Source organism: Amphiura filiformis, chromosome 4 (assembly GCF_039555335.1).
Source record: "Amphiura filiformis chromosome 4, Afil_fr2py, whole genome shotgun sequence".
Lineage (NCBI taxonomy): Eukaryota > Metazoa > Echinodermata > Ophiuroidea > Amphilepidida > Amphiuridae > Amphiura > Amphiura filiformis.
Window position 1 is genome coordinate 14,842,379 of NC_092631.1, and position 25,589 is coordinate 14,867,967.

General features: G+C 40.1%; 3 protein-coding genes across 3 annotated transcripts in view; all 3 read right to left on the reverse strand.

Annotated features, from left to right (window-relative positions):
- LOC140149531 (uncharacterized) lies at positions 1–13,136 on the reverse strand. Its single transcript, XM_072171611.1, has 3 exons — positions 12,731–13,136; positions 8,320–12,259; positions 1–337 (listed from the first exon to the last, which is right to left on the reverse strand). The coding sequence occupies exons 1-2, from the start codon at positions 13,052–13,054 to the stop codon at positions 9,104–9,106; spliced, it is 3,480 nt and encodes a 1,159-aa protein (XP_072027712.1). The 5' UTR covers positions 13,055–13,136; the 3' UTR covers positions 1–337; positions 8,320–9,103.
- On the reverse strand, positions 1,287–3,581 carry LOC140149990 (uncharacterized). The gene has a single exon (XM_072171993.1). It carries the CDS (start codon positions 3,570–3,572, stop codon positions 1,287–1,289), a length of 2,286 nt encoding a protein of 761 aa, XP_072028094.1. The 5' UTR covers positions 3,573–3,581.
- Positions 3,676–25,589, reverse strand: part of LOC140149991 (uncharacterized) — a 26,900-nt gene continuing 4,986 nt past the window's right edge. Inside the window, exons 2-7 of the mRNA XM_072171994.1 lie at positions 17,601–17,688; positions 14,636–15,043; positions 4,712–5,276; positions 4,504–4,558; positions 3,748–4,244; positions 3,676–3,691 (exon numbers count right to left, since the gene is read on the reverse strand). Coding sequence (XP_072028095.1) covers positions 3,676–3,691; positions 3,748–4,244; positions 4,504–4,558; positions 4,712–5,276; positions 14,636–15,043; positions 17,601–17,682 — 1,623 coding nt within the window. The 5' untranslated portion in view covers positions 17,683–17,688. The remainder of the gene's footprint in view (positions 3,692–3,747; positions 4,245–4,503; positions 4,559–4,711; positions 5,277–14,635; positions 15,044–17,600; positions 17,689–25,589) is intronic.

Below are 25,589 nucleotides of genomic sequence, written 5' to 3' on the forward strand. Positions count from 1 at the left end.
TTTATATACTGCATGTAGCTCTACCGGTTCTTATATTTTCACGAATGATTCAAAATGACATGCAATAATTATACATCAAGATATTGTCTACTGCAACTGATGTCGGAATGGTAGATGCAGCGGTTGTGTCCACGAGCAAGCTTCCGTCCATACACAAATGCTGAGTTTTTGTTTTGAGTAGATCACCAAAAACACCGTTCTTGTAAAACAACAGTGGAGATGGTTGCTGCATTGATTGAGGGATAGAATACAACTGCAGCTGATGTTTTAGGATAGGTAGATGTAGCTGTTATTCCTTTATGTTGTGTCAACATATATATGAAGGCTCCGTTCAGACCTTAAAAGCTGAGTTGCGTGTTTTGAGCAGGTCAACAACCAAACTATTCTTGTTTAACAACATTGGAGTTGGTTGATTGCAGCGAAGAAGAAAATTCTACATGCAGCTATTGTTGCATGAATGGTATATATGCAGTTGTTCTCCAGATGTTGCGTCAACAAACTAGGCAATGGGCTCCGTTCAGAGGGAAAAAACTGAGCTCAATGTTTTAAGCAGGTGACCAAGGGGCGAGATTTGTTTGTAAAACAACAGGTGGAGTTGGTTGCCCGTGGTTGGCTGCAGTGAGGAAGAGAATTCCACTGCAGCTGATGTTCTAGGTATGGTAGATGCAGATGTTGCGTCAGCAAGCTGAGTAGGGGCCAACGTCCAGACACAAAAAGCTGAGTTTTTATTTGAGCAGATTTTCACAGCGGCTGGAATGTTCTTTTATGGTCATCGTGCTTGTTGTGACAATGATTGACTTGTTCATTCTTCTGATGTGAATTATGGCACATTTTGTCGAATGGGAGCGGTCTTCTTTTGAATGCAATGTTGTTTGCTGATATTGAGATAGAACATCCATGAAAAAGATCCTTCAATGTTTTGCCCATATGTTTAAGACGAAAGAGCTCTTCTTGAAGCTTCATAACCTCTGGGGTATGTATGTTTTCACCAGTGTTTTCCGCAATTGCGTTATCCAAGATCCTCCTTTCTTGTTCGTACTGGCTCTTCATACGTTGCATTTTGTCCAGAAGTGGCTCATTTCTGATTTCTTTTGCTTTGTTTCTCTCATGTTGAATGGACAAGTCTAGGCAGTCTGCAACTGCGTCATTGTAGGGTATGGTAGCATTTGCTTTGAGGAAAGAGACATATTTGGCGCTGGTTTTCATGATGATTCGTTGCTCTTCCGCCAATTCTCTACTTTTGTTATCAATTGCTTCTTTGAAAGCCTCCTTTGCTTCTTTGGCGCTTATCTTTTGATCGATTTGTGCTTGAACTTCATCAGATAGGAATTGTGTTGCAAGTGAGTGGTGTAATGGTGTCCGCAATGTACACAATAATTATTCCTACCTATGCACGCACAACGTTGCAATCTAGAGTCGTTTGTTGTTTCTGTTGGAATTCCACTCACACAATGGCAATAGTGGTGACATATTTGGTCGTATAACGCGTTCTGAACGCGACTTTTACCAACTTGAACATATCTGATACAGTTGGAATGTGCACAGATCGTTCTGGGATATGGTAACGGAACGTTCCTAATGCCAAATCCATTGACCTTTAGATTGGCTTTTAAACTATCCATATCCTTGTCGTACAGATCAATTTGCATTTTGGCTTCGATGCCACTTTGAACATTCTGTTGGATTGTTTTGGCTATTTTTGCTAAGATTTTGCTCAAAGCCACGATGATTCTTCGGACCTCGTTGATATTCAAAGTATTCCTTACTCTGTGCGGTCTCAATGCGCTGATATGCTCGATGAAGCGTTTTGTCTCTTCAACAGACTTGTTCCAGCTTTCAGCATAAGTATTTATGTCTTCTTGACTGAATATAACTCCATTCTTTAAACAAGCCAAAAAGCGAAAAGCCTCGTTGTCAAAGCAGAAGTAGTTGTGTGGGGTAGCTTTAATCCCGACCTTTCTTTTGTCAAGCTCTTTATTGAGGACACGCAAAGTGTCACCAGGTTGGTAGAATGTTGCTCGAGTATTTGTGAAGCAGAATACAATGTTGTCTTTGGCCGATGAATGCAGATGAGCCAAGAGCTCTTGGATACAGAAGCGGAACATTGCTGTAAGACGGGAGTTATTCGGCTTGAGAAGTATGCACACAGCATGGATCTCTTGGTAGTAAGTCAGGTATGACAGTATGTTGTCAAAGTTTTTCTTGTCTTGTTCTATACCTTCACTGTCCCCAACTCCTGGCGTATCAATCAAACGAATTATCTGATCACCGACATGAAAGACGTAGGAACGAGGCTTTTTGGTAGCAGATTTTCCAACTTCCATGTTCTCATTGGTGTCAGCTTCGCCAATCAATATCTCCTTTTCCTCTCCTTGTTGTGTGAATGTAAAACGTGATGGTATCAGAACACGGAACTCCCTAGAATTGATAGCTTCTTCAATATCAGCGAAGTAATTGTAGTTGATAAAACCATTGATCCATGTAGATTTGCCAACTCCTGTCTCGCCGAGGATCAATATGTTTTTCTCCTGCATTGCTCTTTGCCGAGACAACTCATCAGCTAGAATATCATCTGGATACTTGACATAATCCATGCCGTGATCCTTCTCATTGCAGCGAAAGTGTGATTTTTTCGGATTCGATTTTCCACATTTGCAGTAAAACAGTTTGGTTTCTATGCCATATTCAACCACATGTTTGCATTTGGAACACATCCAGATGACTGGGCTACCTGTACATTCACCATTTCCGGACAAAGCATTTGGGCATCTTAGCTTGACACGTGCTCGGTTGCTTGGGCGTATTTGTTCGAAAACCGGCCTATCAAATTTGATCAGACACATTTCTGAGTCCTGGCCTTCTTTGGCATACAGGTCCATTGATGTTAATCTGCCGTCTATAAACGTGTGAACGCTTGCCTTCTCTTTGCCAGCTGGCCAAATATCCATTCTTATTTCTTGGTCTACAATAATGAATTTATAGTTTCTCTTCTCTGCATACGTTTTCTGTAGTCGCAAAAAGAACTCTTGATTTTTATCATGATTATCCTTGTCATCTTCGTTGGCAGTCTTGTAGAACACATAGACGTTTCTTCTATCATCCAAAACCGGACTGTCTTTTCTTCCGACGTAGATGATTCCTTTGCTCTTCCATGATTTGATAGATTTTACTTTGTTGAAATCTGTTTGAAATCCCCGAATTTGATCGTTGTACTTTGAGATGAAAGATGTGTCAGACATTTCGTTAGTAAGGAATGCTTCAAGAGAAGAAACGTCTTCAGCCCACGATCTTACTTTCTTTACCAACTTTTGAAGCCTAGTTTTGAAACCAGATTCTTCCACAACAAACTTCCCCAAAATATCATCAATTCTAACGAGAGATCCTTCTGCGACATAGTCTGCACATACATGCAGATCTCTATGAATAGCATAGAGTGTTTGCCTCTTCTTCGTGATTCCTTCCACGACCTGTGCACACTTCTTGATGATATGGTCATCGATTGCTCTATATTGTGTTTGAATCTGCACTTGAAGCCTACACATCTTGACGATAGCATCCAGTGGCATCAACATGTAGGTCAACGGAACCACCTTCCCGTTGTTTGTGCCCATAACGAGACTTGGGAGATTTCTTGCTAGCTCCACCGCACCTTCGAATGTAACCGGGAGGTCTTTGTCAGGAGCTGTAACATCTGCTTTGCATTTGTAGGTGAACTTTTTGTGACTTTCCTTGTTTTTATCATCATACGCTGCTTTATCAGATCCTTTGTCATCAATTAGCGCTTTCAGCTTTTCAAGCTCAGCACTCAGAGCTCCTTTGACTTCGGTGACATCTTCATCTTCTTCGTTTTCGTATTCACAGGTAACCGAGCAAGATGCTCCCCAATCAATGGCAACAACAACATGAGTTGCATTGACGAGCTGTCCATTCGAAGGTGACAGAATGTTCATGTCGATCTTATCCTTATTCTGGCGAATCATTACCTCTTCATTGACTGTTCTCAAGTTGTAAAGTAGACTCATTCTTTGGGCCCTATCGCTTTTTCTTTCCTCTTCAAAATATGACCCTGATCCGTTCAACTTGACGAGGCCTGCCAACAAACTCGCCTGAAGCTCTGTTTCTACTTCAAGTTTGTTGAACTTCTCTTGTAAGGTGTCTGTCAATACAAGTTCCATTGAAGTATTCCTAATTTCCACGGTGTCGACAGCTTCGTCACCCAGCTTTGAGCCAAATAGAGTATCGCCCTGAAAATGAATCAACATCAATTCTTTTAGAAAGAAAGAAAAAGAAAAAAAAAAAAGAGTGGAGCATTTGGGAATTTATATTATTTAACACAGTAAATCATGATCCATTGATAAATTGCTGAAACACAGACAGTGATACAATACGTACCAAAATACGAGTTATTCAAAGACGCTATTCATTTAGATATCAGCCTAATAGAGAAAACAACAAAAACATGCCTTCCTTTCATACCTTTCTAAAAATGATATTTCAGCCTACGACAACCATGACAACAGTGTATATGTTACTATCACCTGTTGGGCTTAAAGGCACACTTCATCAAATGTTATATAAGGATAATCAGATTTTGCTAAATAATGTGCCCTCCCTATAAGCATCCACTAATAAGCAGCTCTAACTAGCGCATCTCTATACAGCGATACTTCCGAGGCCCTCAGCTATGATGCAAGAACTACCAAGAACTTACCAAAAACTGTCTGTTCTGATGTCATAGAGAGTTCCAATCTTGACCACTCTCCCCAGCGCTGCCCTCTGTTTGCGGCTCCCGGCTTGGTTCCGTGCTGCAGTAGCCGCTGCTGCCGCAACCGCTGGCGGGATCTCAGGATCGTAGATGAGACGTATGTCGATGTCGACTTGTTTGCTGAATCTCCTTTCATACCGGCAATAGTTGACAAAATGCTCACAATTATTTGAATAGACGTTGTAACGGGGCCAATTATCCTTATATGTCTGAATGCGCCTTTTTACGTCAAGGCTGGTTGGCATGGTGTCTGGCGTGAAGTAGATATTGTCGTCGAAGTTGTTGATTCTTGCTTCTGAAGTTCCAATCGTTTCGTAAAGGTCGCTCTCTTGAATTTTGACATTTATTGATAGGCCTACATGGGCGATGGCGAAATGGATAACTTTATTGTTGCCGATGTACAACGCCCAATGCTGATAATAGCCCCGAAAGCGGTCTATCTCAATTCGATCCCCGTAAGTTGGGTCAAGCTTTCCGTCTTTGCTTGGTTTTACCCAGTCTGTTACCAAACCTAATTGAAGGAAAAAAGAAGAAGTGAACAGTTGATGAAAGGAGCTTGAAATCCGGGCTTGAAATATGTCAGGTATCCACATTTAGTGCTTTGCGTACTAGCCAATAGGCTTCAACATAATAAGTCCAAGTAATGAGATATATTTTCTCAAAATATCAATTTAACGCATTTTTCATGCTGGTTCCAAATCATACAAGTGCACAATTCTGACATTTTTGAATGTTCAACACCCAGCCCTGATAGCGGTTTATCTCAATCAAAATATTGGCAATCACTTCCAAATAATAATGGGCGTTGACATTTGGTTACTGGGCATATAGCGAAAATAGGTAAACTTAGCTCCGTTTGGTATAATGGTATGATAACTTAAAAGTGCAATATCTTCAGATTAAAACCAATCACTTATTTTCTAAATTAAAAATGTCTACTTACACCGGACATTTATCACTGCTTTCTTGGATATTTTATTTGCTGATGTACAATCTCCGCAAAGATATGAAAACATTTGGCGAATTTGGGGTACAGTCCTTTATTTTTTTAATCACCCCATACGGTCCGATAGTACTAGTCCTAAGGACCGCTAGTCTAAAGTTCGCTGAATTTATACTCGATCGCCGAGCGATTGCGATGTACCGCTTTTGGTAAGCGATGGCCAATCGCCGAATTTTGCGATGCATCGCTCGTCGCTTTTGCAATTATACTTATCACATCGATCATGGCGAGCAGACGACAATTAAAATGCTCTAAACGCCACAAAATACATTTCAGAACATCCATTGCTCTCAATAATTATTGTTTTGAATTAACTCATCCTCGAAAGTTAAAAATCGAGAAAGAGAAATTAATTAGCAAAATAATAGATCCAGTTGGTTGGAAATGATTGGTTGATGCATTCACGTCAGTGTTAATTGTCAAGCGACACCACTGATCACTGGGAAGTTGAGATTTCTTCAACTCACAAAAGCAAATTGCCTCAGCGAATTGAATCGACTGATCGGCTCGACCCTCTGGAAATGTAGCTATACCATAATACTCTGAACATGCGTGAGAATCGATTTTCTGCACAAGCGAAAACCATTTTTGGACCAGTGGACCCTTTTCTACTAAATGGGAGTACTGTTGAAATGGCACCATAAGCATGATAAGCATAGATTAAAAACATTATTCGCGTATTACTCTGCCAAATACATTATGACAACTTTAGTCCGTAGTCCGAGTGAACTGAAATCTCCAACACTAATAGAAACTTACCGTAGTGTCCCAGTTTGCAGAATCTCTTTTCATACCGGCAATAGTTGACCAAATGCTCACAATTATTTAAATCGACGTTGTAACGGGGCCAATTATCCTTATATGTCTGAATACGCCTTTTTACGTCAAGGCTGATTGGCATGGAGTTTGGCGTAAAAAATTTCTTGTCGTCGGAGTTGTTGATTCTTGCTTCTGAAGTTCCAATCGTTTCGTAAAGGTCGCTTTCTCTAATTTCCACTTCTGTTGATTTGGTGTTGGGGGTAGTGGCGAAATGAAGGACTTTGTTGTTGCCGATGTACAACGCCCAGTGCTGATCTTTGCCCTGATAGCGGTTCATCTCAATTCGATCACCGTAAGTCGGGTTAAGCTTTTTGCCTTTCCATGCTTCTACCCAGTCCGTTACCAAACCTAATTAAAAACAAAAATAAGTCAACAATTATTTTTCACACAGTGACGTTAACTAGGCAATGCCCATATACCTATAACATGGACAGTAACTGCAGTATGAAACGTAAATTTACTCTACTTTATTTGTCTGTGTAACTCTATTTTTTTCTTATAATTTCATGAATAGTCAAAATGACATGCAACATCAGGATATTACGTATATTTATATACTGCATGTAGCTCTACCGGTTCATATATTTTCACGAATGATTCAAAATGACATGCAATTATACATCAAGATATTGTCTACTGCAACTGATGTCGGAATGGTAGATGCAGCGGTTGTGTCCACGAGCAAAGGCTTCCGTCCATACACAAATGCTGAGTTTTTGTTTTGAGTAGATCACCAAAAACACTGTTCTTGTAAAAAGTGGAGATGGTTGCTGCATTGATTGAGGGATAGAATACAACTGCAGCTGATGTTTTAGGATAGGTAGATGTAGCTGTTATTCCCTTATGTTCTGTCAACATACAGCCTGTCTCAAAAAAAATTGTGCATGTGAAAAGCGCCCTCTCTGGCAATTAGAAAATACCGTTGTGACATAATGCTTACATCAACGTCAATGGCGTAGTCTTAGCTCGCCAATGCCGTTAGTTCTGTTCAATTTGCTTGTTTTAATCTCGAGATATGTTTAGTTAAAGCCGAAAGAGTGCAATCACAATTGTGCCACTTTTACTAGGGAAGAGTGCTTTACATGTAACATTGATAGCATCAAGTTTATCAAGAGTTCCTTCGTGAAATCAAAAGAATGCATCAATTACATGATACAAATTTGTTTGACTGTTTTTACTGTTTTATCATGATGCAGGAATGATGATTCTCTTTTGCCACTTAAAAGAGATTAAAAGATAAATAAATATTTCACATTCTGCTGTAAAACTTAAATACATGTGCATGTCAATGATTTTATCATGGTAAATACTGTTCTCTTAGTCGCTTAAGACATGTTAAAAGATAGGTTAATGAACGCGTATTACTTGTTGGGAGAGATATTAGACAAAATAGTGCACGCGTGCTGATGTTGATGCGTCTAATGCATGCGCCCCGAAAGGGGAGTGCATTAGACGCATCAACATCAGCTATCATTGATTTACATGTACAGCTCTCTTCCCTAGTAAAAGTGGCACAATTGTGATTTTACCCTTTCGTTGTTAAATAAACATATCTCGAAATTGGAACAAGCTAATTGAACAGAACAAACGGCATTTGAGAGCTAATACTACGCCCGTGACGTTGATGTAAGCATTATTTCACAACGGTATTTTCTAATTGCCAAAGAGGGCGCTTTTCACTTGCACAATTTTTTTTTGAGACAGGCTGTATATATGAAGGCTCCGTTCAGACCTTTAAAAGCTGAGTTCCGTGTTTTGAGCAGGTCAACAACCAAACTATTCTTGTTTAACAACATTGGAGTTGGTTGCAGCGAAGAAGAAAATTCTACATGCATCTATTGTTGCAGGAATTGTATATGCAGTTGTTCTCCAGATGTTGCGTCAACAAACTAGGCAGTGGGCTCCGTTCAGAGGGAAAAAACTGAGCTCAATGTTTTAAGCAGGTGACCAAGGGGCGAGATTTGTTTGTAAAACAACAGGTGGAGTTGGTTGCCCGTGGTTGGCTGCAGTGAGGAAGAGAATTCCACTGCAGCTGATGTTCTAGGTATGGTAGATGCAGATGTTGCGTCAGCAAGCTGAGTAGGGGCCAACGTCCAGACACAAAAAGCTGAGTTTTTTATTTGAGCAGATTTTCACAGCGGCTGGAATGTTCTTTTATGGTCATCGTGCTTGTCGTGACAATGATTGACTTGTTCATTCTTCTGATGTGAATTATGGCACATTTTGTCGAATGGGAGCGGTCTTCTCTTTGAATGCAATGTTGTTTGCTGATATTGAGATAGAACATCCATGAAAAAGATCCTTCAATGTTTTGCCCATATGTTTAAGACGAAAGAGCTCTTCTTGAAGCTTCATAACCTCTGGGGTATGTATGTTTTCACCAGTGTTTTCCGCAATTGCGTTATCCAAGATCCTCCTTTCTTGTTCGTACTGGCTCTTCATACGTTGCATTTTGTCCAGAAGTGGCTCATTTCTGATTTCTTTTGCTTTGTTTCTCTCATGTTGAATGGACAAGTCTAGGCAGTCTGCAACTGCGTCATTGTTGTAGGTATGGTAGCATTTGCTTTGAGGAAAGAGACATATTTGGCGCTGGTTTTCATGATGATTCGTTGCTCTTCCGCCAATTCTCTACTTTTGTTATCAATTGCTTCTTTGAAAGCCTCCTTTGCTTCTTTGGCGCTTATCTTTTGATCGATTTGTGCTTGAACTTCATCAGATAGGAATTGTGTTGCAAATACCTCTGTGCTACATGTGATGTGCATGTGAGTGGTGTAATGGTGTCCGCAATGTACACAATAATTATTCCTACCTATGCACGCACAACGTTGCAATCTAGAGTCGTTTGTTGTTTCTGTTGGAATTCCACTCACACAATGGCAATAGTGGTGACATATTTGGTCGTATAACGCGTTCTGAACGCGACTTTTACCAACTTGAACATATCTGATACAGTTGGAATGTGCACAGATCGTTCTGGGATATGGTAACGGAACGTTCCTAATGCCAAATCCATTGACCTTTAGATTGGCTTTTAAACTATCCATATCCTTGTCGTACAGATCAATTTGCATTTTGGCTTCGATGCCACTTTGAACATTCTGTTGGATTGTTTTGGCTATTTTTGCTAAGATTTTGCTCAAAGCCACGATGATTCTTCGGACCTCGTTGATATTCAAAGTATTCCTTACTCTGTGCGGTCTCAATGCGCTGATATGCTCGATGAAGCGTTTCGTCTCTTCAACAGACTTGTTCCAGCTTTCAGCATAAGTATTTATGTCTTCTTGACTGAATATAACTCCATTCTTTAAACAAGCCAAAAAGCGAAAAGCCTCGTTGTCAAAGCAGAAGTAGTTGTGTGGGGTAGCTTTAATCCCGACCTTTCTTTTGTCAAGCTCTTTATTGAGGACACGCAAAGTGTCACCAGGTTGGTAGAATGTTGCTCGAGTATTTGTGAAGCAGAATACAATGTTGTCTTTGGCCGATGAATGCAGATGAGCCAAAAGCTCTTGGATACAGAAGCGGAACATTGCTGTAAGACGGGAGTTATTCGGCTTGAGAAGTATGCACACAGCATGGATCTCTTGGTAGTAAGTCAGGTATGACAGTATGTTGTCAAAGTTTTTCTTGTCTTGTTCTATACCTTCACTGTCCCCAACTCCTGGCGTATCAATCAAACGAATTATCTGATCACCGACATGAAAGACGTAGGAACGAGGCTTTTTGGTAGCAGATTTTCCAACTTCCATGTTCTCATTGGTGTCAGCTTCGCCAATCAATATCTCCTTTTCCTCTCCTTGTTGTGTGAATGTAAAACGTGATGGTATCAGAACACGGAACTCCCTAGAATTGATAGCTTCTTCAATATCAGCGAAGTAATTGTAGTTGATAAAACCATTGATCCATGTAGATTTGCCAACTCCTGTCTCACCGAGGATCAATATGTTTTTTTTTGCATTTTCCCTAAGCCGAGACAACTCATCAGCTAGAATATCATCTGGATACTTGACATAATCCATGCCGTGATCCTTCTCATTGCAGCGAAAGAGTGATTTTTTAGGATCCGATTCTCCGCATTTGCAGTAAAGGAGTTTGGTTTCTATGCCACATTCAACCACCTGTTTGCATTTGGAACACATCCAGATGACTGGGTTACCTGTACATTCACCATTTCCGGACAAAGCATTTGGACATCTTAGCTTGACACGTGCTCGGTTGCTTGGGCGTATTTGTCGGTAGACCGGCCTATCAAATTTGATCAAACACATTTCTGAGTCTTGGCCTTCTTTGGCATACAGGTCCATTGATGTTAATCTGCCGTCTATAAACGTATGAACGCTTGCCTTCACTTTGCCAGCTGGCCAAAGATCCTTTCTTATTTCTTGGTCTACAATAATAAATTTATAGTTTCTATCATCATGTGCATGCGTTTTCTGTAGTCGCAAAAACAACTCTTGATTTTTGTCATGGTTATTCTTGTCACCTTCATCGGCAGTCTTGTAGAACACATAGACGTTTCTCCTGTCATCCAAAGCTGGATTATCCTTTCTACCAACGTAGATGATTCCTTTGCCCTTCCATGATTTGATTGATTTTAGTTTTATGAAATCCTTTTGAAATCCCCGAATTTCATCGTTGTACTTTGAGACAACACATCTTTCAGACATGTCGTTAGTAAGGAATGCTTCAAGAGAAGACACGTCTTCAGCCCACGATCTTACTTTCTTTACCAACTTTTGAAGCCTTGCCTTGAAACCAGATTCTTCCACAACAAACTTCTCCAATATATCATCAATTCTAACGAGAGATCCTTCTGCGACATAGTCTGCACAGACATGTAGATCTCTATGAATATCATAGAGCGTTTGCCTCTTCTTCGTGATTCCTTCCACGACCTGTGCACACTTCTTGATGATGTCCTCATCGATTGCTCTATATTGTGATTGAATCTGTACTTGATGAAGCCTACACATCTTGACGATGGCATCCAGTGGCATCAACATGTAGGTCAACGGAACCCCCTTCCCGTTGTTTGTGCCCTTAACGAGACTTGGGAGATTTCTTGCTAGCTCCACCGCACCTTCGAATGTAACCGGGAGGTCTTTGTCAGGAGCTGTAACATCTGCTTTGCATTTGTAGGTGAACTTTTTGTGACTTTCCTTGTTTTTATCATCATACGCTGCTTTATCAGATCCTTTGACATCAATTAGCGCTTTCAGCTTTTCAAGGTCAGCACTCAGAGCTCCTTTGACTTCGGTGACATCTTCATCTTCTTCGTTTTCGTATTCACAGGTAACCGAGCAAACTGCTCCCCAATCAATGGCAACAACAACATGAGTTGCATTGACGAGCTGTCCATTCGAAGGTGACAGAATGTTCATGTCGATCTTATCCTTATTCTGGCGAATCATTACCTCTTCATTGACTGTTCTCAAGTTGTAAAGTAGACTCATTCTTTGGGCCCTAGCGCTTTTTCTTTCCTCTTCAAAATATGACCCTGGTCCGTTCAACTTGACGAGGCCTGCCAACAAACTCGCCTGAAGCTCTGTTTCTACTTCAAGTTTGTTGAACTTCTCTTGTAAGGTGTCTGTCAATACAAGTTCTATTGAAGTATTCCTAATTTCCACGGTGTCGACAGCTTCGTCACCCAGCTTTGAGCCAAATAGAGTATCGCCCTGAAAATGAATCAACATCAATTCTTTTAGAAAGAAAGAAAAAGAAAAGAAAAAAAAGAGTGGAGCATTTGGGAATTTATATTATTTAACACAGTAAATCATGATCCATTGATAAATTGCTGAAACACAGACAGTGATACAATACGTACCAAAATACGAGTTATTCAAAGACGCTATTCATTTAGATATCAGCCTAATAGAGAAAACAACAAAAACATGCCTTCCTTTCATACTTTTCTAAAAATGATATTTCAGCCTACGACAACCATGACAACAGTGATGTTACTATCACCTGTTGGGCTTAAAGGCACACTTCATCAAATGTTATATAAGGATAATCAGATTTTGCTAAATAATGTGCCCTCCCTATAAGTATAAGCATCCACTAATAAGCAGCTCTAACTAGCGCATCTCTATACAGCGATACTTCCGAGGCCCTCAGCTATGATGCAAGAACTACAAAGAACTTACCAAAAAACTGTCTGTTCTGATGTCATATAGAGCTCCAATCTTGGCCACTCTCCCCAGCGCTGCCCTCTGTTTGCGGCTCCCGGCTTTGTTCCGTGCTGCAGTAGCCGCTGCTGCCGCAACCGCTGGCGGGATCTCAGGATCGTAGATGAGACGTATGTCGATGTCGACTTGTTTGCTGAATCGCTTTTCATACCGGCAATAGTTGACAAAATGCTCACAATTATTTGAATAGACGTTGTAACTGGGCCAATTATCCTTATATGTCTGAATACGTCGTTTTACGTCAAGGCTGGTTGGCATGGTGTCATGCGTAAAGAATTCCATATCGTCGAAGTTGTTGATTCTTGCTTCTGAAGTTCCAATCGTTTCGTAAAGGTCGCTCTCTTTAATTTTGACAGCTATTGACAGGCCTACATTGGCGATGGCGAAATGGACGACTTTATTGTTGCCGATGTACACCGCCCAATGCTGATAATAGCCCAGAAAGCGGTCTATCTCAATTCGGTCACCGTAAGTTAGGTCAAGCTTTTCGCCTTTGCTAGGTTTTACCCAGTCTGTTACCAAACCTAATTGAAAAAAAGAAGAAGAAGTTAACAGTTGATGAAAGGAGCTTGAAATATGCCAGGTACCCACATTTAATGCTTTACGTGCTATAGGCTTCAACATAATAAGTCCAAGTTTTGAAATATATTTTCTCAAAATATCAATTTAACGCATTTTTCATGTTGGTTCCAAATCGCATATGCAAGTGCACAATTCTGACATTTTTGAATGTTCAACGCCCCTGATAGCGGTTTATCTCAATCAAAATATTGGCAATCACTTCCAAATAATAATGGGCGTTGACATTTGGTTACTGGGCATATAGCGAAAATAGGTAAACTTAGCTCCGTTTGGTATAATGGTATGATAACTTAAAAGTGCAATATCTTCAGATTAAAACCAATCACTTATTTTCTAAATTAAAATGTCTACTTACACCGGACATTTATCACTGCTTTCTTGGATATTTTATTTGCTGATGTACAATCTCCGCAAAGATATGAAAACATTTGACGAATTTGGGGGTACAGTCCTTTATTTTTTTTAATCACCCCATACGGTCCGATAGTACTAGTCCTAAGGACCGCTAGTCTAAAGTTCGCTGAATTTATACTCGATCGCCGAGCGATTGCGATGTACCGCTTTTGGTAAGCGATGGCCAATCGCCGAATTTTGCGATGCATCGCTCGTCGCTTTTGCAATTATACTTATCACATCGATCATGGCGATAGCGATTGCAGACGACAATTAAAATGCTCTAAACGCCACAAAATACATTTCAGAACATCCATTGCTCTCAATAATAATTGTTTTGAATTAACTCATCCTCGAAAGTTAAAAATCGAGAAAGAGAAATAATTAGCAAAATAATAGATCCAGTTGGTTGGAAATGATTGGTTGATGCATTCACGTCAGTGTCAATTGTCAAGCGACACCACTGATCACTGGGAAGTTGAGATTTCTTCCCGGGATTTCTTCAACTCGCAAAAGCAAATTGCCTCAGCGAATTGAATCGACTGATCGGCTCGACCCTCTGGAAATGTAGCTATACTCTGAACATGCGTGACAATCGATTTTCTGCACAAGTGATCAAGTATAAATTCGGCTTAACTCTGATTTCTAAACCTAACCCCAATTTTCGGAGTAGATATTGTGAACCCTTTCTATTTTTCAGACTAGCGAAAACCATTTTTGGACCAGTGGACCCTTTTCTACTAAATGGGAGTACCGTACTGTTGAAATGGCACCATAAGCATGATAAGCATAGATTAAAAACATTATTCGTGTATTACTTTGCCAAATACATACACTTTAGCCCGTAGTCCGAGTGAACTGAAATCTCCAACACTAATAGAAACTTACCATAGTGTCCCAGGTGGCAGAATCTCTTTTCATAACGGCAATAGTTGACCAAATGCTCACAATTATTTAAATCGACGTTGTAATCGGGCCAATTATCCTTATATGTCTGAATACGCCTTTTTACGTCAAGGCTGATTGGCATGGAGTTTGGCGTAAAGAATTTCTTGTCGTCGGAGTTGTTGATTCTTGCTTCTGAAGTTCCAATCGTTTCATAAAGGTCGCTTTCTCTAATGTCCACTTCTGTTGATTTGGTGTTGGGGGTAGTGGCGAAATGGAGGACTTTGTTGTTGCCGATGTACAACGCCCAGTGCTGATCTTTGCCCTGATAGCGGTTCATCTCAATTCGATCACCGTAAGTCGGGTTAAGCTTTTTGCCTTTCCATGCTTCTACCCAGTCCGTTACCAAACCTAATTAAAAACAAAAGTAAGTTAATTATGCAAGGTATCCATTGCTCATTGACTACGGGGCGGACGGAATTTCAGTCATACGACGATAGTCATTAGACTCTGTAAGCATGGCAGGGCAAGCGTTAACACAAGGTTTAGAACTTTGTCACCGTGGTAAGAAAGGTCTGGAACAAAATTCGGCAGCCAATGAGATGATAACGTTTAGGGAATATAATTTAGAATTACGGTTTTGATTTAGGCAGAGTGTTACAAAATAGTACGGTTATGATTTTGGATTAGGGTTACGTTTCGGATTAGAAAGTAAAAAATATGTTATGTTTTATATTATCGTGCTGTGTTTTAGTGGCGATTCCCTGCTGTGTTTGGAAACACAGCACTCAAACACAGAACTATAACATAAAACACAAGAATGAAAACATTACGTGCTTTGTTTGCAAACACAGCACTCAAACACAGCACTGTAACATGAAACATAAGAATTTAGAGATTTATGTTTTATATTATAGTACCGTGTTTGATTGCTGTGTTTGCAAACACAGCATGGATTTTTTCATTCTATGTTTAATATTATAGTGCTGTGTTTGAGTGCTGTTTCCAAACACAGCAGGTTTTTTTTATTCTTATGTTTTATATTATAGTGCTGTGTTTGACTGTTGTTTTTCCAAACACAGCAGGGAATCAGCACTCAAACACAGCACTCTAATATAAAACATAAAAATTAAAAAAATTCCGTGCTGTGTTTGCAAACACAGCACTCAAACACAACACTATAATATAAAACATAAGAATGAAAAAAAAAACCTGCTGTGTTTGGAAACACAGCAATCAAACACAACACTATAATATAAAACATAAGAATGACAAATTCCATGCTGTGTTTGCAAACACAGCACTATATATAATATAAAACATAAGAATGAAAAAAAATTCCATGCTGTGTTTGGAAACACAGCACTCAAACACATCACTATAATATAAAACATAAGAATGACAAATTCCATGCTGTGTTTGCAAACACAGCACTATATATAATATAAAACATAAGAATGAAAAAAAATTCCATGCTGTGTTTGGAAACACAGCACTCAAACACATCACTATAATATAAAACATAACAATGAAAAAAAAATGCCTGTGTTTGGAAACACAGCAATCAAACACAGCACTATAATATAAAACATAAGAATGACAAATTCCATGCTGTGTTTGCAAACACAGCACTATATATAATATAAAACATAAGAATGAAAAAAAATTCCATGCTGTGTTTGGAAACACAGCACTCAAACACATCACTATAATATAAAACATAACAATGAAAAAAATGCCTGTGTTTGGAAACACAGCAATCAAACACAGCACTATAATATAAAACATAAGAATGACAAATTCCATGCTGTGTTTGCAAACACAGCACTATATATAATATAAAACATAAGAATGAAAAAAAATTCCATGCTGTGTTTGGAAACACAGCACTCAAACACAACACTATAATATAAAACATAAGAATGAAAAAAAAACCTGCTGTGTTTGGAAACACAGCAATCAAACACAACACTATAATATAAAACATAAGAATGACAAATTCCATGCTGTGTTTGCAAACACAGCACTATATATAATATAAAACATAAGAATGAAAAACAATTCCATGCTGTGTTTGGAAACACAGCACTCAAACACATCACTATAATATAAAACATAACAATGAAAAAAATGCCTGTGTTTGGAAACACAGCAATCAAACACAGCACTATAATATAAAACATAAGAATGAAAAATTCCATGCTGTGTTTGCAAACACAGCACTCTAATATAAAACATAATCTCTACATTCTTATGTTTTATATTACAGTGTTGTGTTTGAGTGCTGAGTTTGCAAACACAGCAAGGAATCAGCACTCAAACACAGCACTCTTATATAAAACATAAGAATGAAAAAATTCCATGCTGTGAATCCATGTTGTATTTGACAGCACCAAAAACACAGCATTATAATAGAAAGCATAAGAATGAAAAAATTCCATGTTGTGTTTGGAAACACAGCACTCAAACACAGCAATGTAATATAAAACATAACAATGAAAATTGCCTGTGAACTGAACTGAAATATGTGACGTGTCATGTCAAAAGGAGACACTTTTGGGCAGGTTATGAATTTTGAGGTTTTACATATCTTAAATATAGAGATATTTTGCTCCCCAACGCCGTTTTCCCCAATGAAATCGGACATTCCTAAGCGAAGATATTGAGTTATGAAGTTATGGTATTATAAAATTGGAAATTGAGATATCTGTCTTTAAAAATATTATTGACAATGTTGAGAGTAGGAATTAACTTGAAAAATGTCTCAAAAAAATACAAGATGCCAGTTATATTTCGGTCTGAAACTATCAGACAATATTTTTAACATTAATAACATCACAAATTCGCAACAAACCCAAATTATGAAAAAATCACCTCCGGGCCGATTTTTGGCTATATCTCCATTTACGATCCTGCCCAAAAGTGTCTCCTTTTGACATGACACGTCACATATGTAATAGAAACTTACCGTAGTGTCCCAATTGCTCGGTTTCTTCTACCATCCCTGCTTCTACTAGCTTCATGACGGACACAGAAGTCGTATTCCCCATATCGATCTATAAAAAGACAAACAACAATAAGCTATTCCAGTTGAAATCCATACACCCCCTATGGAAGACATGACCTTAATAATCTCCCACACAGAGAGTGTAAATTTCAAATGGAGTCGCCCAATCAGGTAACCCCATTTTGAAAGTCACTCCCCATGTTTGAGATTACGGTCATGTTTTCCGAATGGGACGTATGGATTTCAACTGAATAACCCATTGCAAAAGCTGAATTTATACTACAACGCTGAGCGATAGCGAATGGTTTTAGCCAATGATGTAAAGCGTTTTTGGTGCGTTTGGAAAAGCGAGCTATCTTATTGGTCAAATACCAATCGCTCGTCGCTTAGCGATGGAGTATAAATTCAACTTTAATGTTCAAGGATTTTCCAGTTTTCACTGACATGGCGTAATTATTAATATTTGAGAATTACAGTTATGATCCATCTATATCAAGTGAATAAATAAATAAACAAATTAATTAATTAATTTTTAATTAATTATTTGATAATTAATTAATTTAATTTAATTAATTACCAGGTAATTTAAAAATTTAGTGCAAACCATAAGCCGGATAAAGCCCCTAGTATAACATTGATGTGAATTGAGATGAAAAGATGAAAACAAATAAAGTTGAACTTGAACTTGAATAAGGTATGACCCCTAAATAAAAAATATTTTCTCCACTAGGGGTGACACTCATAAGATCCAGGTCAATGTTCATATTGGGTCTTTTCTACATTAAATCTATCTATCTATCTATACTAATAAAATAATAAGCGGTCTCTGTCTATCTGTCTGTCTGTCTATCTATCTGTCTGTCCGGCTATGTGTTTCGCCGCGCTTCGACGCATCGCGCTGAAATTTTGCATATAGGTAGGTATCGGGAAAAGCATGTTGGCCATGTGGTTTTGAAGGTCATCGGAGGTCAAGGTCAAAGGTCAAATGGGGAAAATACCCCACATGGATACAAAGCAGCAAGTGGATAAAAAGAATCCAGTAGACAATCTACAACAAGTTTCAAGCTGCCCAAGCGGGTTTCATTCAGCTTTTGGCTATCTGCCCAATTTGAAATGCACTGTAATGTCTACCCAGAATGCATTGCTGCAAATGATTTGTAAATTTCAAACTTTGTCCGATCGGGCCCAAACTTGCTGGAAATGAATTCTATAAGCGCCCATACGCCAATAAGTGCCCACACCCGAATAAGTGCCCATACCACTATAAGCGCCCATACCCCAATAAGTTCTCTCACAGCATCAGGGCTCTCACAGCCGCAGGTGCACTAGTACTAATAAAATAATAAGCGGTCTCTATCTGTCTGTCCGGCTATGCGTTTCGCCGCGCTTCGACGCATCAATGCGATATTTCGGATATGGATCAGTAACGGGAAAAGCATGTACATCACTGTACATTGTGCTGTGCAGACGTGCCTATTTGGTGCTCTCATATTTTTGCATTATTTGTTCATCAAACCGCGCTGTATTCACTGATTACCTGTCTCTGGGTGTTGTTATCATCACCTTTTGTGCTGTTGATTAAAAATATATCATCTCAGCTGGATTCTGACACTGCAATTTTTCTGACCATTGAGGATCATTCTGTGCCATAGGAATTCGGAAACCTTAGTGCATCCTTACAGGCTGCCTGCTTGGATAAGCTTACATACTGGGAGAAGTCAGGAGCTACGCAAGTAAAACCAATCCCTTGCTTTTTACAATTGGCCTTCAAGTTTCATGTTATTTGTTATGATGAATTATGGTACTCTTATTATTGTGTACTTTCATGTTGTATTGTGACATTGAAATTTGCCGCCACGCCCTATTGTTTGGTGTCAGGTGACAACATGGCGGGAATTTCCAAACAGCATGTAGTATGCATGTAGTTACATACAGGTGTTCGCAAAGTTATTTACACAGTGTTCAAATGTCAAATATACTGAAGCTTTTCATCAATCTTATCATGTTCACAGATTAATTTTTGTTCACACTTCTCAAGGTGAAGACTGGACATTTTTGCTCTCATTTTATACATATAAATTTCCTTACAAAATTGATAGAACTCAAACAGGTTTGAGCTACATATAGCTTGACCATGGAGTACGTATTGAAACTTGCACTTCATGTGCTAGCTGTTCTGTACGTGCATAGAGCATGCTACCCACATTTACCAAATAAAGTTGGTACTAATCTCCACCATCAAGTACCAACCCTCGGACCACATATAACATGGTACGAGTCGCAAGATGCTCCAAACCATGATGAGATGGTCCAAAACTATTATCAACATTCATATGGTGAGCAACATAGTGAAGCTCAATCTCATCAGCAATATCATGAAATTGCTTGCATTCTCAAATCCAAACCAAATAGATTCCTCAGAACTGGTTTACTCAACAAATCAAGTTCTTCTCCAAAGCACCTTATTTTATTGGTGCTATTTATGAGTGGCCAAGTTGAATTGAATCCCGGACCAAATAATGCTAGTTCCTTCCCATGTGGGATATGTGAAGCTGAAGTTAAGGACGAGGACAAAGGCATATTTTGTGACGATTGTTCAACCTGGTATCATACACAATGTACTGGCATGACAAGCCATATGTACAACGTTTATTGTGCTCATTCAAACTTAACTTGGCTTTGTATTACATGTGGGTTCCCTAACACATCACCTGGCTTGTTTGATAGTACTCTTCTTAACACGTCAAACTCATTTGAAGTTTTGAATAGTGAACTTGAAGAGTCATCTCAAAATTGTAGCGAAATCTTCAATCCTACACAAACATCAACACCAATTAAGGTACCTACAAGTTCAGGTAGGAAACCTGCCAAGAAAATTGACAGAACACCAAAACTCAAAGCTATGGTCATCAACTGTGACGGGCTACACTGGCCTAAAAGAAAAGCGGCCTTTCATGCATCAGTCCATGAACTCAAACCAGATATTATATTTGGGTGTGAATCAAAGCTTGAACCCAATATTCCCACATATTCTATATTTCCCGATGATTATAATGTGGTTAGAAAGGACAGGAACATACATGGTGGAGGTGTGTTTATAGCTTGCAAAGAAAATCTTGTTGCAACAGATAGACCAGAATATGATACTACCTGTGAAATAGTATGGTCTACAATTGAGTTTGTGGGGAAGGGTTTCCTAAATTTAGGAAGTTTCTATCAACCCCAAAGTCTGGAGTTGAACCACTGCGCCATTTAATTGACAGTGTCAACAAAATCCTGTCTACAACCAACCGCAACTCGAAGCAAAGAAATGTCCTTCTTTGTGGGGACTTCAATTTACCGGATATTGACTGGTCTAAAAACCTTACAACGCCTGACAGCAAACAAAAAAAAGCCTTCATGATACTGCTCTTGATATACTTGGAGAAATTAGTTTTGTCCAATTGGTGACGAAGATAACAAGACCTGCCTCTCAAAACACTGGACTTAATCATGACAAATAATCCAAGCATGGTCTCAAATATTCAAACACATCCTGGTATTTCTGATCATCTAATTGTTACTTGCAGTATAAATGTGTCACCAACTGTTAAAAGAAAGGTCCCAAGAAAGATTTTTCAATATCAAAAAGCTGATGTTGATTCCCTAAGGAACTCGCTTACAAGGGAGGTAAACTCCTTCCTTGATAGTAAGCCAGAAAATAACTCAGTCGAAACAAACTGGCTAAAATTCAAGAACATAGTGCATACTGACATGGACAAGTTTATACCCCACAAGATGTCCAATGGGAAACAATCTCATCCTTGGATAAGCCCGCTCATTGTCCGTCAAATGAGAAAACGTGACAAACTGTTTAAGAAGTCGCAAAATGCAGGCTCCGCAAACAAAACAAAACTCTACAATGCTTACAAAAAGCAAAGAAACAAGGTCACTAATATGATCAGAGAGAGTCATGAGTCTTATAAATCAGACGTCATTGGCCCAAGCCTTGAAACAAATCCCAAAAGATTCTGGGGTTACATCAAATCTCTTAGGAAGGAATCACTTGGGATACCTCCATTAACTGTTAATAACAGGACTTATTCATCCGATAAAGGCATTGCTGAAGCCTTAAACCAACAGTTCACTTCAGTCTTTACACAAGAGAAGATGGACAATATACCAAGTAAAGGCGCCTCACCATTTACTGACATTTCAAATTTGCATGTTGAACTACATGGTGTTGTTAAGCAACTTCAGCAGCTTAACTGTAATAAAGCAAGCGGACCTGACAACATACCCTCAAGATTTTTAAGAGATTATGCTTCAGAACTTGGACCCATGCTCCAGTTCATATTCCAACAATCATATGATAGCGGTACACTACCTTCTGACTGGAAAAGAGCACTGGTAACTGGCATTTACAAGAAAGGGAGCAAGTCATCGCCCGAGAACTACCGTCCAGTTAGTCTTACTAGCATAGCCTGCAAACTGATGGAACACATCGTGTTATCACATACTGCAAAACATCTCGCCAAGAACCACATCATTGTCGCTGAGCAGCATGGATTCAGGGAAAAAATGTCCTGTGAAACCCAGTTGATCCAGGCTACGCAGGACTGGTCAGAAGTGTTGAATAGAGGAGGGCAGACAGACGTCTTGCTTCTTGACTTTAGCAAGGCGTTCGATAAGGTGCCCCATAAACGTCTTGCATCCAAGCTAACTTACTATGGCATAAGAGGAAAGACACTCAATTGGATTCAGGATTTTCTGGGGGGACGTGAGCAATGTGTCACCATCAATGGCACCCACTCCAAGTGGTCACCGGTAATTTCAGGAGTTCCACAAGGCTCAGTCCTAGGTCCAACCCTCTTTCTTCTGTACATTAATGACATCGTAACCAACATCAACTCAACTCTCCGTCTATTCGCGGATGACAGTATCCTGTATCGTGAAATCCAGAGCACTGAAGACCAAGACACTCTCCAAGATGATTTGAACAAAGTCTTCCAGTGGGCTGACCAGTGGCAGATGAGCTTTAACGCTACTAAATGCGAGACTCTTACCATCACCCGCAAGACCAAACCACTGATTCACATCTATCAGGTAGACGGTCACAGCATTGTTAAGTCATCGAAGCACAAATATCTTGGAGTTACAATTAACAAACATCTTGATCACGTCCTAAACACCACATCTAGTGCCCGTAGCACCCTGGGTGTATTGCGACGGAATTTGTCATCTTGCCCGATACATGTTAAGACCAAGGCTTACCAGGCTCTAGTGCGACCAAAAATGGAATTTGCTTCAGCTGCATGGAACCCGTATTCTTGTGAGCAGGTGAATGCTTTGGAGTCTGTCCAGCGTCAAGCTGCTAGGTTTGTTTATAACAATTACGAGCGAACCGAAAGTGTGACCAGTATGCTACAACGCCTTGAATGGGATTCCCTTGCCACCAGACGACTACTCAACCAGGGCACCATGTTTTTCAAAATCCACCATGGACTTGTGAACATCCCCTTCCCGACTGTAGTTATACCATCACTTCGTCTGGGAAGAGCAAACAATACCCTGAGTTACCAACCCATCCAGTCGAGAGTAAACACATACAGATACTCCTTCTTTGTTCGCACCATCCCAATCTGGAACAGACTACCACAACCAGTCATTGCAGCAACAACAGTCAGCCAATTCCAAACCCTGGCACTACCAGCCCTCAGGGATATGGCTACTACACCAACCCACCAATCCTTGTAACCTGCCGGTCTTCGGTTTTTACTTGCACGTTGTAAATTTATGAGCACCTTCTGACACGTATGCACAGCACAATCCTCCTAGGACAAGCCTAGCTTACTGAAGGAGTGAATCAACTCAAGACTCAAGACTCAAGACCGGGTGGGTTTAAAGGTCATCGGAGGTCAAAGGTCAAAATTTCAAACTTTGTCCGATCGGGCCCAAACTTGGTAGGTGGGGTCCTTGATACGAGGGGAATATTTGCACAAAATAAAATCGAGGTCAACCGAGGTCAAAGGTCATTACGGAGGGGTCAAATTTCAAACTTTGTCCGATCGGGCTCAAACTTGGTGGGTGGGATCCTTGATACGAGGGGAATATATGCCCAAAATAAAATCGAGGTCAACCGAGGTCAAAGGTCATTACGGAGGGTCAAATTGGTGGGTGGAATCCTTCATATGAGAGAAGCATGCAAAACATTATATGGAGGTCATCCGAGGTCAAAGGTCATGGATTTCAAACTTTGTCCTATCGGGCTCAAACTTGGTGGGTGGAATCCTTGATATGAGGGGAATATACAAACAAAATGGAGGTCAACCGAGGTCAAAGGTCATCTAGGGGCTAAATTTAAACTTTGCCCTATTGTGCTTAAATCATAGACCCTGGATATTCCAGGGTCTATGCTTAAACTTGATATGAGGGAGCAGGTCATCCGAGTTCAAAGGTCATCTGGGGTCAAAAAGTATGTCTATCATGCAGATGGTGCCCTAATAATAGCTACAGGGCCATTACAGCTGCAGGTGCACTATCTATCTATCTTTACTAATAAAATAATGAGCTCTGTGTGTCTGTCCGGCAATGCGTTTTGCCGTGCTTCGACGCATCGCTCCAATATTTCAGACATAGATGGGTACCGGGCGGGCGCTATTTATCGGGTAGTTTTAAAGGTCATCGGAGGTCAAGGTCAAAGGTCATGGATTTCAAACTTTGTCCGATCAGGCCCAAACTTGGTAGGTGGAATCCTTGATACGAGGGGAATGTATGCCCGAAATAAAATCGAGGTCAACCAAGGTCAAAGGTCATTACGGAGGGGTCAAATTTCAAACTTAGTCTGATCGGCCTCAAACTTGGTGGGTGGAATCCTTCGTATGAGGGGAGCATGAAAAACAAACATTATATGGAGGTCATCCAAGGTCAAAGGTCAAAGGTCATGGTTTTCAAACTTTGTCCTATCGGGCTGAAACTTGGTGGGTGGAAACCTTGATACGAGGGGAATATATGCGCAAAACAAAACTGAGGTCAACCGAGGTCAAAGGTCATGTAGAGGCTGAATTTAAACTTTGCCCTATTGGGCTTAAACTTGATAGGTGGAATCCTTCGTATGAGGGGAGCATGAAAAAAATCACACCGAGGTCATCCGAGGTCAAAGGTCATCTGGGGTCAAACAGTATCACTCTCATGCCAGGGCTCTCACAGCTGCAGGTGCACTAGTACTACTAAAATAATAGCCGTTGTGTGTCTGTCTGTCTGTCTGTCTATCCGGCTATGCGTTCCGCCGCGCTTCGACGCATCGTTCCGATATTGCAGCCATAGATGGGTACCGGGCGGGCGCTGTTTACCGGGTACTTTTGAAGGTCATCGAAGGTCAAGGTCAAAGGTCAAAATTTCAAACTTTGTCCGATCGGGCCCAAACTTGGCGGGTGGGATCCTTGATACGAGGGGAATATATGCCCAAAATAAAGTCGAGGTCAACCGAGGTCAAAGTTCATTACGGAGGGGTCAAATTTCAAACTTTGTCCGATCGGGCTCAAACTTGGTGGGTCGAAACCTTCGTATGAGGGGAGCATGAAAAACATATGGAGGTCATCCGAGGTCAAAGGTCATGGATTTCAAACTTTGTCCTATCGGGCTCAAACTAGGTGTAATCCTTCGTATGAGGGGAGCATGAAAAAAATTACACCAAGGTCATCCGAGGTCAAAGGTCATCTGGGGTCAAACAGTATCGCTATCATGCCAGTGCTCTCACAGCATCAGGGCTCTCACAGCTGCAGGTGCACTAGTACTACTAAAATAATAAGCGGTCTCTATCTGTCTATCTATCTATCTATCTGTCTGTCTGTCCGGCTATGCGTTCTGCCGTGCTTTGGCGCATCGAGCCGAAATTTTGGATATGGATAGGTAACGGGAAAAGCATGTTGACCGGGTGGTTTTCGAAGGGCCCCCTCGAGGTCAAAGGTC

Coding starts and splice junctions, on each gene's coding strand:
- LOC140149990 (XM_072171993.1), bottom strand. CDS start 3,572: ATGTTGATGCCACTGGATGCTATCGTCAAGATGTGTAGGCTTCAAGTG.
- LOC140149531 (XM_072171611.1), bottom strand. CDS start 13,054: ATGGAATTCTTTACGCATGACACCATGCCAACCAGCCTTGACGTAAAA. Junction 12,260..12,730: donor TCAGAACAGACAGTTTTTTG/GTAAGTTCTTTG, acceptor ATTCATTTTCAG/GGCGATACTCTATTTGGCTC.